General features: G+C 31.4%; 1 protein-coding gene across 1 annotated transcript in view; it reads left to right on the top strand.

Moving 5' to 3' along the window:
- The first annotated feature begins 742 nt into the window (after positions 1-742).
- LOC136796246 (histone-lysine N-methyltransferase SETMAR-like) overlaps positions 743-13099 on the top strand; it is a 22862-nt gene continuing 10505 nt past the window's right edge. Inside the window, exon 1 of the mRNA XM_067049360.1 lies at positions 743-1676. Coding sequence (XP_066905461.1) covers positions 743-1676 — 934 coding nt within the window. The remainder of the gene's footprint in view (positions 1677-13099) is intronic.

Here is a 13099-nt window from a genome sequence, read left to right as displayed (position 1 = left end):
AAGAATGGAAACCCAACTGTACACAAACCTAATTCTCTATTTCTCGGGGCACTCAGAGCAAGCGAACCGTTCCCAAGTAACAAAAGTCCTTAATATTAGGCTTTTATTTATTTCTTTTTCAAGCCTTCATTCTGCCCCGTAGTCATATTTCTTTGACGTTTCTCTCGGAACCTCTTAGCAATGGAGGGACGGTTTAGTGGCCGTTTCTGTTCTGATTGAATTAGGGCAATAAACAAAGCAATTTTCTTCCCTTTCCGACCCCCCAACTCGGGTGCTCCGCAAAAACCTTGGGTCTCCAATCATATTCACGTACGCGTTTGCTTCTATCAAGTCTCGTTATTTTTTTTTTTATGAGAAAAAGGACATAATTACGTAAGATAGAGTTCATATTTTTTTTATTTCAATTGGGTTATTAACTTGCCAAAGGTAGTGGGAAAAGAGTAATTTAACATAAAGTAAATTAAGAAAAATAGAGGTATAACACTGGAACGTACATTTTATCTGAAGATTCGAAAAACCCAACGTCCTAAATATAAAATATTTTCAATTTTTTAAGTACCAGGGCATTCAAAAAGTCCTGTCGTTTTTCGTTTGTTCGTTGTTTATTTTGATTCTAGAGTGTTTGCTAATTAATTCCGTTCAATACAACTTTTATCCATGTAAACACAAATGTTTATACTTTATGAATAGGAGGCTAAGGAGGATTAATTTAATGCAGTCACCATCCAACTGTCTAGTTAAAATGATTCCAGTTGAAACTCAAATTCGGTCGATTTTGCTCTATGAGTTTAAACTTGGCTCAAAAGCTGCCGAAACTGCTAGAAAAATATGCTCCGTGTTTGGGGAAGATGTGCTGTCTGAGCGGAAGGCACAATTTTGGTTTTCAAAATTTCGTGGAGGCGACGAGACACTAGAAGACGAGGCACGCTCAGGTCGACCAACTGTAGTTGATAAGGAGGACGTTCGAAGAGTAGTAGAGTTGGATCCGCGTCAAAGTTGTTCAGAGATAGCCTCTCAACTTAATATCTCAGCCACCACTGCCTGGAATTACCTTAAAGAACTGGGAAAAGTGAAAAAACTGGATAAATGGATTCCTCATAAGCTTTCAGATGCCAATATGCTTGTTCGCTTGACAACTGCATCTTCGTTAACTTCCCGCTTGAAAGTCGAACCCTTTTTGAATCGAATCATCACCTGTGATGAGAAATGGGTGTTGTACAACAACTTCAGACGATCATATCAGTGGTTGTCGGCAGATGAGAAACCTAAACAATTTCCAAAACCAGATCTCCATCCAAAGAAAGTTTTGCTCATTGTTTTCTGGACAGCCAAAGGTATAGTGCATTTTGAGATTCTGAATCAAGGGCAAACCATCACTGCAGAAGTATACTGCAATATACTGGACCATTGCCAATCCAAGCTTAAGACTTTTGATCCCTGCTTAGTCAACAGAAGAAGACCTTTGCTTCTTCAAGACAACGCTCGACCACACACCGCCAAATTGACCAGGGAAAAATTGACAGAAATAGGCTGGGAAGTTTTGCCTCACCCACCATATTCCCCTGACCTGTCACCCACTGATTATCACCTATTCAGAGATCTCGAAAACAATCTGAGACAAAAATGTTTTCAAGACCGTGACAACCTAATTCACGAACTGACCACTTATTTTTGCAGTAAAAATCAACAGTTTTTTAAGGAAGGAATTTGGGCTTTACCATCTCGTTGGGAGAAGGTTACCGACTGTAACGGTGGATATTTTGATGAATAAAGGTGATTATTTGAAAATATTTATTTATTTATAATTTCCCCCAAAAAAACGACAGGACTTTTTGAATGACCTGGTACATTTTTTGACACAATTAGTACATTAACAACAATCACTAATTCATATTTTGTAAAATAAAAAATTAACAACGCAGTTTAAATAATTTTAGTTCATCTGTGCACGTGACTAGTTAAAAAAAGTAACCAGTTTAAATAATATTGATTTATTCAATGAATAAAAATGGCTTTGGAATTGATTAATAACAAGAATAGAACATTTTAGGAAAACGAAGATATTTTTCCGAAACGTAGTTTAAGAAGTATGGAATTTAATGAAAGTGTTAAGATAGTATTTTTTCGTTCATTTATAAATAAGACAATATAGTGATACGCATATACTAGTTTAGGCCTTAAGATCGCTTAAACGGTTGAGACAAAACCTAGGCTGTTAAAACATACAGGACATTAAAACATATTGTGGCATACTGACTAATCAAACAGAACTCCTAGGAATTAATAACAATAGTAAAGGTTAAGGGTTTAAAGATTAGGATTACAATTCGAGTATTCAAATAAATCGATGAGCAAGTTCAACAAACTTTGCATTTCTTCAACCTAAAAACATTAATTTTTTTTTCTTATGTGTCCAGAATAGCCCAATGGAAATAAATCGCCTTATGTTTTTCTAATTTCTTAGTAAGAAAAATGTTACTTGAACATTTGAGGAATTTGCGATTTTACACAAATATTTACTTTTTTTTTGCTTTGCAAGTTTTAAAGATTTGAATTCAATCAAATTTTTTGTAATATTAAAGCCTTATATACCGTGAACAATTGTGTAGCGTGGTGTGAGCGGGAGGAGAAAAGAGGAGTGACACTTTTAGAGGGTGGCAAAATTTCACAATAAATAACAATATATAGACGAATAAATGTTTAGCAAGAGGCAGGATTTTCGTTTTTACTTCTAATAATTATTTATAATAAAAATAAAAATATTAACAATATCGTTCTAGTTCTAATTGGAAGTCTATTTGTTTCTTATATTCAATTCGCTAGTAACTTAATCTTGTGGACTGTCGTGGTATGTCTGATCATAAGTGTTCTTTACCAATTATGTAAGTGACAAACCTAACATGACATAACTTTTTTATTTGTAGCCTGTACAATATACAACAATGATTATTTTTCTTGCTGAGAAATTCTTTAGAATTACTGTATATTTTAGTATTTTAAATTCAAATGCCTTGATAAGTACCTACATTTTTTCAAAATGTTCCTAAGTGACTGACCATGGAATCACTCATATATCCATACACCCATATGCGACATCGTATATATTTTATATCTTGAATTCATTAGAATCCTTCGTTCAAATTTAGTTCTAAGTATAATATTAATAATATAATTAGTGCTTACTTTATTTATTTTTTTTGATAAGCACGACAGACCGTAGAGGTCAAACGCCACGTGCGGTGTACAACTGAAATACATCACGCGTTTTGGTTTTCATAGGGTAGGTTCGTCACTCCCACGCCTATTTTTGCGTGTACCTCCCATTGGCTAACGGGCCTCACAAATGCCAGGAGGGAGGCTGTGAATGAGTATTGTATAATGATATGCTAAAAAAAAAAAAGGGTAGGGCCGGGGACTCAAACTCACAACCTTTAGGTTGATAGACTGGCGCGTTACCACGCTGCTACCGCCACCCCCTTTTTATTATTATATTAATTCAAAACTTTATTTAATTTATTTTATCCTTATTTGCTTATGTACATGGTTTGATTATGCTTATTTTATTTATATTTTTATATACATTTAGAGATTTCATTTATTTATATGTATTTTTTTTCATTTATTTTTTTTTACCATTGTATGAATGTGATCATTTATCACTATTACTTATTACCCAAGATTTTGGCAGATTGTAATATTTATAATTAAACAAGTAAATCATATATTTAAAAACTATGGTTCACGAATTGTCTTCAATGTCTTGTGTTCTATATATTCGAACAAACTAAGTTTTGACCCAACCGTACGAGCTATCATCTGGGCTAAAATAATGTATGCAAACCAGCAGTTGTAATGTAAAATAATCAGCATGTACATTCCATCAACCTGTTTTAATAAACCTCCTTTACATGAATAGCCCATGGTAAACGTGATAAGGAGCTTCGAACTATAATTCAGTTGAAGATCCATTCAAATAAACTATCATCCCTTTTTGGTTTGAGTAGATTATACATAGTATTGAGTATGATAAACTACCTTTCCCTTCCACATTCGAGTATGAAAGGCCATAAAGCTGGTTTAAAAAAAATACAAAAAATAAATATGATTAATACCTCCAATTAAAAAAAATAATATAAAGTAAATACGTCCGTTTTAGTAAGGAAAAAAGTAAAATGACTGTACTCTATAATCCAATTAGGTAGCTTATACAGGTATTCCTCCTCAAAATCAATTGCGAGGATTGAAAGGGAGAAGCAGATACCTAAATGAGCTAATATGATTTTCGATTGTCGGGCAGAGATTCCAATTAACCAATCACTGGGCCGAATATCGGACTGAAAAGGCAGATCGTTTTGCAATTTTTTCACTTTGAATCGAGGCCTCAGCTATTAGTGACGCCAAATTGAATTTTACTGTTATTCCATCAAACCGTTCAATTATTAATTGATTAATATTAATCATAAAATGTTAAAAATTTTATGATTAATATTAATGAATTTGCAATAACTATGTTATTGCAAATTGATTAATATTAATCATAAAATGTTAAAAATTTTATGATTAATATTAATGAATTTGCAATAACTATGTTATTGCAAATTGATTAATATTAATCATATTGATTAATAATTATTGATCCATAATAATAATAGGATATATCATGGATTACAAAATTCAATTTAATATGAGTATCAACAAACACCTTTCCGATAAATCTATTTGATTCTGGCTAAATTTAAGTTCTTAAAAAACAAAGTGCAAAAAAGTGGTAAGATTATCTCTGTAGAGTTCTTCTCTTGTAAACAGTGGGAAGAGGAGCAGTTCCCGTGGTTTTTGCAAAGACCTCACTTTGTGTATTTAAATTATGTTATAAATAGTAAATTGTGTCAAATTCGTAAATTTTGGATTACACTATCTCCAGAGCCATAAATAATGAATTTATTTGGAAATCAGTAAAGGATAATAAGTTGATTCCTCAGGGAGCTCACATCAGTTAATTCTAAAATCAATCACTTGACGAAATGAAAATCAAATTTATAAGCATAACCATTAGGAATAATAATAACATTAATTTTAACATTACTGTCACTGCCGTTCAAATCAACAATCCCTATCTATAAAGTATCATTTCCATTCAATAATTGGAGTTTTGATTAAACGTAACTAGAATTTCAAGAATATTACGTCCTCCTGCACGGAAGATCTATTCTTAAAACATGTTCGAACACCCTTAACAAACTAAAACATTTAAAAGAGTTTTTATGACTAGTTCAGTTTTTATGGACTAATAAAAATTTTAAATTTACATCTTTCATCCAAAACTATCCCTAATAAACCTCAGAGACGTCTGTCAAAAAAATTGGTCACTGGACCTTATAATTTAAAGTAGTGAATTTACGTGAAGCTAGTACAACAGCCCAAGAGAATAAAAAAGGCAGTTATCTCACCCCAATTTTTGATTACTTTAATGAAAACTATCTATAATTAATAGTCAAAATTGATAAGTTTGCCAAGTATAGGTAGGGAGAATACAAAATGGCGGCTATTTCAAAGTGATAAAAAAAACTAATATTTCATTCGGAGCTCTATATCTTAAAAAGTAGGAACATAACAAGAAAACCTAAGAGAACGTCATTTAAAGAAGAGTAAATTTGCTAGAATATGAGTCCTAATAGAGTTATTTACGTTAAATAGTTTCCGAGATATAGACACTTTATATTATGGCACTTATCTTCGTAGGGGTAGTAGTTGTTGTTGTTGATTGTTGCTTAAAGGCGTAAAACCCTCTGGTCATCAACGCCTATAAGGGGTAGTAGTTTTTATGACATTCACACATGAATATAAATTTGGCAAATGAAAATTTGTCCGAACAACTATAAATCAATTTATTTTAGCAAATTTCATGTAAACCATTACTCCTACGAAGATAAACATCATAAACTACTTTATAGCTCATTAAACTAGCTCTAATTTGAGTACTAATAGATATCTGTACGTCAAATGGGTTATGAGATATAAATTTTTTAAAATAAATTCACTAATTACTGATCATTCAGTACGTTCCATACATCATTTTTATGAAATGTCGCTTTTTTAAAAGCTATATCTCGAAAACTATTGGACGTAAATAGCTCTAGGGCTAATATTTCAGCAAATTTACTCTTCTTTAAATAATGTTTTCTTATTTTCCTAGTGTTGTTGGTAGTCATTAAGATATAGAGCTCCGAATGAAAACTTAATGTTTTTTTAAGGTTTCAAACAGCCACCATTTTTACTCCCCCTACTTTTACTCGGCAGACTCATCAATTTTGACTAGTAATTACGCCTAGTTTTCATTAAAGTAATCAAAAATTGGGGGGAGATAACTGCTTTTTTTTCTTCCCGGCTCTTGTACTATAATACAGTCTAAATTATCTTTTGATTTATTTTAAATTATTTCAGCTACTAAATCCATTTAATCTAAATTACACATAAATATTTTACATACAGCAGGAGAATTCAGGAATTTCCAAAAATATTAAATTAATTAAAAAGCTGTTGAAATTTTTATGGTTATTTTATACATTGACAGAAAACATTGTGGTCATCAGTGCCAGGTCATTTATAACATAAGATAATCAATTTTTAATTGGAGAAGTTTATCGGGGGGTGCGGTCAGCAAAGAACAACATAAATAAACAAAACCATATTTATTTATTTTATGCCGACGTTTCGACCTGAGTCTCAGGTCTTCATCAGGGCTATTGAACAAAAGAGATAACAACAACATTTAGAATAACATACAATTGAAAAGGAATAGTATACAAACAAATTTAGAATTATACAAAATATTGAATTAAATCATAAATGATAAAAATTGATAACTATGGTAGTAAATTGAAAACAGTGACAGATGAAATATAATATCATGTAGGTAAGAAGATATCTATAATATAAGATATGCAAGTAGTGTCTTTCATCTGTCACTGTTTTCAATTTACTACCATACAATTCCACGAATATCAATCAATTAAAATTTTGTACTATTCAATTATCAGTTATCAATTATGATCAATTATGATTTAATTCAATATTTCGTATAATTCTTAATTTGTTTGTATACTATTCCTTTTCAATTCTATGTTACTCTAAATGTTGTTGTTATCTCTTTTGTTCAATAGCCTTGATGAAGACCTGAAACTCAGGTCGAAACGTCGGCATAAAATAAATAAATATGGTTTTGTTAGTTATGTTGTTCTTTGCTGACCGCACCCCGCAACAAACTTCTCCAATCATTAATCTACGGTCAACTATCTACACCTCATAATCAATTTTTATTTAAGTAAAAAAATGTTAGAAAAATAAATCATTTAAAAAGTATAAACAAATATTAATAATAAAGATAACTAGAGGGAGTCTTAAAAAATAAAAATGTAAATAAAAAATAAATAAAGATACCTAACGGAAAAATGAAAATTACCGTAATAGCAGTCGTTCGCCATGGCATCATTAAATCTCTTTGTATATGTCTAGTTTGACAAAAAAAGACATCACTGAGTCTATCAATCACCCTAGCCAATCGAAATACCGCTTATTAGTATTATTTTCCCTCAATGTTCTGCGGTTAAACTTAAATTTATGTAAATTTCATTAATGGTGAAGTTTCTTTTTCTTATTTTGTGGGTACTTCTATTGTTATATAATAAGTTGATCAATCTATACTGGGTTTGGAACACTTCTCTGTTGTCGGGCTCTGCTAAGACTTTACTTCTGTTTTTATACATTCCAGTTTATTACGGTAGCTCTTATCCCACGTCTCTTTCTCTTGCTTGAATATTTTTTTTTTCAAGGGCACAAGCACTGTTGGTGTTAAGAGAGTGAGGCCATAACCTAGAAGAATGAGGGGTTCTTTGGCAGCCCTATTCGCCATTTCATGCCCTCTTATTCCGACTTCTCCAGGAACCCATATTTATTGTAATGATTTTCCTTCTTCATGCAAAAAATGAGTGAATTCTAGAACTCTTCCAATTTCTGAGTAGCTGAAGCACATGTTTTCGAGTTCATTTAGGGTTCTTAATGAATCCGAAGTCCTGGTGGCATTTATCATTGGCAGTGATATGTATATTTTAGTAACGTTATAAATAGATACAGTAATCATCCAGAGATGCAGCAACCGCATTCACTTCGGTGACATAAACGCTACATAACTGATCCAGTTTAGACTTATGGGTGAATCATAGGTAACAATATCCAATATCATAAATAATCGACTAAGAAATAAAAAAAAATGAATTTAAATTTAAGTAACTTCCAAAAAACAAATAAGATACATTAGGAAGTGCACTTGGTAACCTTTAACCTACATTGAGAAACATAAAGATAAAATATGATTTGTAATCTCAAAGGAACATCTTAATATACAAGAAAGCTCTCATACCATCTTCAAAGTATTTGCCTAGTGAGAATCACCAGTAAGCTTTGTAAAGATTCACACATACAGACGGACTTAAAAGTGATAGACGACTTAGATTATAATAGCTAATATACGTCTCAGAAGAATCAGTGAAACCCTGCCATAATGTTAAATTTGAACTTCATGAGAATCGGCAAATGGTATATTAATAGTATGTTTTGTAAATGATAAACATTTAATATTGTTAATGTTAATTTTTTTAATATTATGTTCATTAAATGTTTTAGTCATGTTGTTCTAGTAGCCGAAGGAGTCGAGCAACTTCGAGTTTGCAGCTGAACCTGTTCTCACAGCATATAAACTTGACCCCCTGCCGTGGTTAGAATTATTTGTATGTCAGAAGTTACCAGGTTGGGAATAAAAAATCACACATGGAACATTTTTGTCATTTGAATATACTGGAAAAAATATATTCCGTTAAATTAACCATAATTGAAAACTATTAAATTTAAATAATTGATTTTTAAAAAAAATATTGAATCATTCAATTTTATATTTACTTATTTTATAGTAGATTTCAAGAAGATCCTTCCATCCAATGCCCCTCAGAAAATCTCATAGGTAGAGAAAGATCTCAAATTTCAATAAACCCTTCCATGGGCGGATTAAGAGGAAAGCGGACATTTAGGGCCTAGAGGTCTAGCGAACCCTTAACTCCAAGCTTTTAGTAAAGACCAAAAAGTTTCAGAGAACCCTCTATAAAATAATCGAACAAATCTAATATAAAATGTTAAATTTATGACCTATAAGTTGTAATTAGTAATTTTTTGGTTTTTGAAATTTTCACAACTTATGGACCCCAGTTGTTTTGACTAATCCCTAAACTCTTCTGCTTCTTCAACAAAGCCCTGAACGAATTTGATTATGTACTTCAGCACCCTAATCACCACGAAAGCTAGTTTTATTTTGTTTTATTGTTTGATTGAGATGAGTGAAACTACCTCTGATAGCAAGACCATATTGATTTTATAATTTTATATATTTTATGATGCGTTTTAAATTTTTAGTAATCAATGAAAATTATTTTGCGAAAATAGAATCCTACTGTACTGGGTCGACAATCCGGAGCAGTCCAATGATGGAGTAATCAGATCATCAGTCAATACGCGGTCATGCATCGGGCTAGTGGATCTGTTGAGGCTGAGGGTTGAACATGTACTGTCCACTTCACCGAATAAGTACCGCCACCGCTCCATATTCATCAGTCCAGACTGTTAAGTAAACGACTGATATCTGGCCATTGAATTAGTGAATCAAGCCTCTTATTTGGGTAATCTAAAGTACAAACGTTTGGGTATTTCTGAATCATCTGCTTAAAAAAAGAAAAAAAAACATTGCGAAATCGATGAACTGTTGTAGTAATAAATGTGTATTATCAACTATATGTATATTTTCAGAGCTCTACGCTTTAATTCTTACTCTCCTTTCATTGCTGTTAATTTATTTTTTTTTTATTTTCTAACCTCTTTATTTTTAATATATAAAATTAACATGATATATACAATACAAAAAAAATATATATATATATATATATATACATTATTACTTTACATCTTTCTTTGCCTTATGGCATGTTAATGTCTTCTTTTTATAACTTTTATAGGATTGGATTGATAAAATAAGGAATGCAGAAATTCACTTTTTTCTCAACTGCTATACAAACATTATCTTGTCCACCATACCCCGGAATACTTAGAGATGAATGAATTTATATTTCAAGAAAAAAAAATTAAATAAAATAATTAGTTAATTATAAAATGATGAACAAATAAGTAATTAGAAAACAAAAATAAAATGAATTATAATGAATAATGAAAATCATAAATAAAAATTTAATACGCGTCCATACAAAAATATTTTATTTATACAAATTCAAAGTAAAATCCAGGTCTCGATTGTAAGTCCACCGGCTATCATGCATTGTAAACCCGCCTTCAGATGGCCCTGTATACTGTTCCTAAAATGACAGACGGCAAAACATGATTAATTGTAATGTATGTACGTATATTGTAAATAAAGATATTGAGGAGGCTAGAAAAAAAAATCCAGATCAAGTCACCAACCGCTGATCTGCGGAATTTTTGTAGGTCTCAAGAGCTTTTGGGATGGACAGTGGAGAAGTCCGGTAACACAATATGTCTAAATCTGTGGCTTGGGATAAAAATAATTTTTGATATTCAGACAAAAAATTAATTTTGATATTGCATCTAGTTATGAAAATGATTCTCAAGAGTACTGGTATAAAAATTAAATTCAGCATCATTTACATTGAACGTTATTTAGAAATTATTGATATCGCGAGAAGAAATCTGGTCTATATATGGTGAGCTAAGGATATATTTGAGAAAACTCGATTTAGATTTTTAAATGTTTAGTATTGTTGAGCACATTTCTACATTGTCAATTTAATGTTAACGTGCAATAGATGTTACTGATGAAACCCATTCTGTGTTGTTTGAATATTTCTTTTCGAATAAAGTTAAAATTAATGCTCCTGATGTGCTCAATTAATGCTTATGCATCACTTATAATGTATTACGGATACTTTGATGTACCGTCTGTTCGAATAACTGTTTTTTTTTGCGTTTGATATAAAATTGTATGTGGAATATGTGCGATGTTTTAAGGTGCAGATTTCAACATGCTAAAAGATCTATTTTTGTTTAACTCTCTAAAATACTTTGATTGTAATTTATTTTCTTTAGGAATCTTAATCATATCTTTGCAGTCAAAATTTTCTCAGAAAAATTAAAAAGCACTTAGCCGAATACTAGTCACATTACGATTTCTGAAATATCAGCGGAAGTGACTCTATAACCATTAGTTCGGCAATCACTGAAAACATTAGGGTTAACATTACAGAATCCTCAATGCTCCTTACTTTGCCACAAATAAAATCATACATAAAGACATATTATATAACATATAACAAGTTTAATAACTCAGCTCTTTAGTCAACCTATTTCCGCTCAACATTTTGAAAACATAATATTTAGTTACAACATACTTTTCTTTTTTTATTAACCTTTATCTTCCTAATATCTTCGATTTATAAATATTTTTTATTTAAAATGCGATGATTTTCGGGTATTGTACAATTTTTTAAATCTCATATATTGTTTATTTGAGATGAGTAAAATGATGTAAACTGTTTATGAATCCTCAAAAATCAATATTAGAAGAATAATTTCACTTTTCTAGTAGTGCACTTAGAAGTGCAACCTTTATGTATTCTAGGTATAAATATTAACAAAACGTTTGCTTGAAGTTCCCAGGATTGGTATTTCCATTAACTGAAACCTAACTGGTTCGAGAAAACAAATTCAATCTTTGTTATAAGCCGAATTTTGAAATAACTCAGATTACATTCGACAGACCAAGAAGTGAAAATATTAGGGAAATAGAGATGACCTCACTACCTCAAATTTATCCACATTAATTGAATGAGAATGAATTGTAATTGTGAACATTACGAAAACAGCTCTAATTTAAGGTTATTCGATAATATTTGATTTGAGAAAAAAAAAGTTTGTCATATTTTCCTGTTTGTTAATCTAATAACAATTTAACATCCCATCTATGTCTCCGATTGAGTTAAACATTACATTGTAACCCACATTGTTTTCAAAGTCTTTTTAGAATTATGCTTTCAAAATTCTCTTTGCTATGCCTACTTATTACTAGCCCTAATAATTATAAAGAGTACACTATTATTTAAAAAAATAATCAAGGTTCGAACCTCAATAGAATAATCTATTTCTCTTCTTTATGAATAGAATTATAAATTAGTTCCGGTAAGACATCGTTGAAAAATTAAAATTCGACTAACAAATTACAATTAAACCCAACAGACACTAATAAGCCGTACAAAGACTAATTTCCCAAGCTCGGGAAAATAAGGTTCTTGCATTATATAGCCGACGAGTACACCTTTTTCCTTTGACGTTAAGTCTCAGGATTACCCATTACCCGCCTGAGGAAGGGCTTAAGCCTAATCGGTTGCCAGGCAACCACATAATTAAAATTAACCTGTGGGGGGTGGGACACTTCACCCCTCACCCCTGTCAACTAATCCCCTTATTTAATATTTATTAATATTATCCCTAATCTATGTTGACTTGTTAGGCAGCTATAACTCTTATAAAAAGTGATCTCATCTTTAATGTAAATAATTCGTATAGTGCTCGAGTTTGCTACCACTTCCCTCCTTGTGCTGTCGATAAATTTCCTAATGTTTTTGGCAAGGTTAGGGGAGTTGACATTTCACCCTTGTTAAATGCTTATGACAAACAAGTTTGCTTTTAAGCATTATGCATTCGAACACAAACTCAGCTTAATTAAGCAGTTTTATCGTAAAGGTTTCTAGATTCTTTTTTTCATTTTTTTAAATATTATATAAGGCGATCCACAGCGAAGGTGATGTTTGCCTATGCATACTGGCCGACCTCTCGGGAACATCCCGAATATCATTATATATAAGTTAGCTGTATATATAGCATGTAAATAATAATAGAAAGCTTGTACTAGGAGGATTAAGTACCTTTAAGTTTGTCAACAACCTGTCCTTATATATACCAGAGGAATCAGATAATAAAGTTAGTATTCAGTAGAAGCGTGTCGTTACTCTGCCCAAACCCTTTCATTTTT

Source organism: Halyomorpha halys, unplaced genomic scaffold, assembly GCF_000696795.3.
Source record: "Halyomorpha halys isolate HHAL.00 unplaced genomic scaffold, Hhal_1.1 Scaffold2619.1, whole genome shotgun sequence".
Classification (NCBI taxonomy): Eukaryota; Metazoa; Arthropoda; class Insecta; order Hemiptera; family Pentatomidae; genus Halyomorpha; species Halyomorpha halys.
Note: the sequence above shows the minus strand (reverse complement) of the source record. Positions and strands in the feature narration are given on the sequence as shown.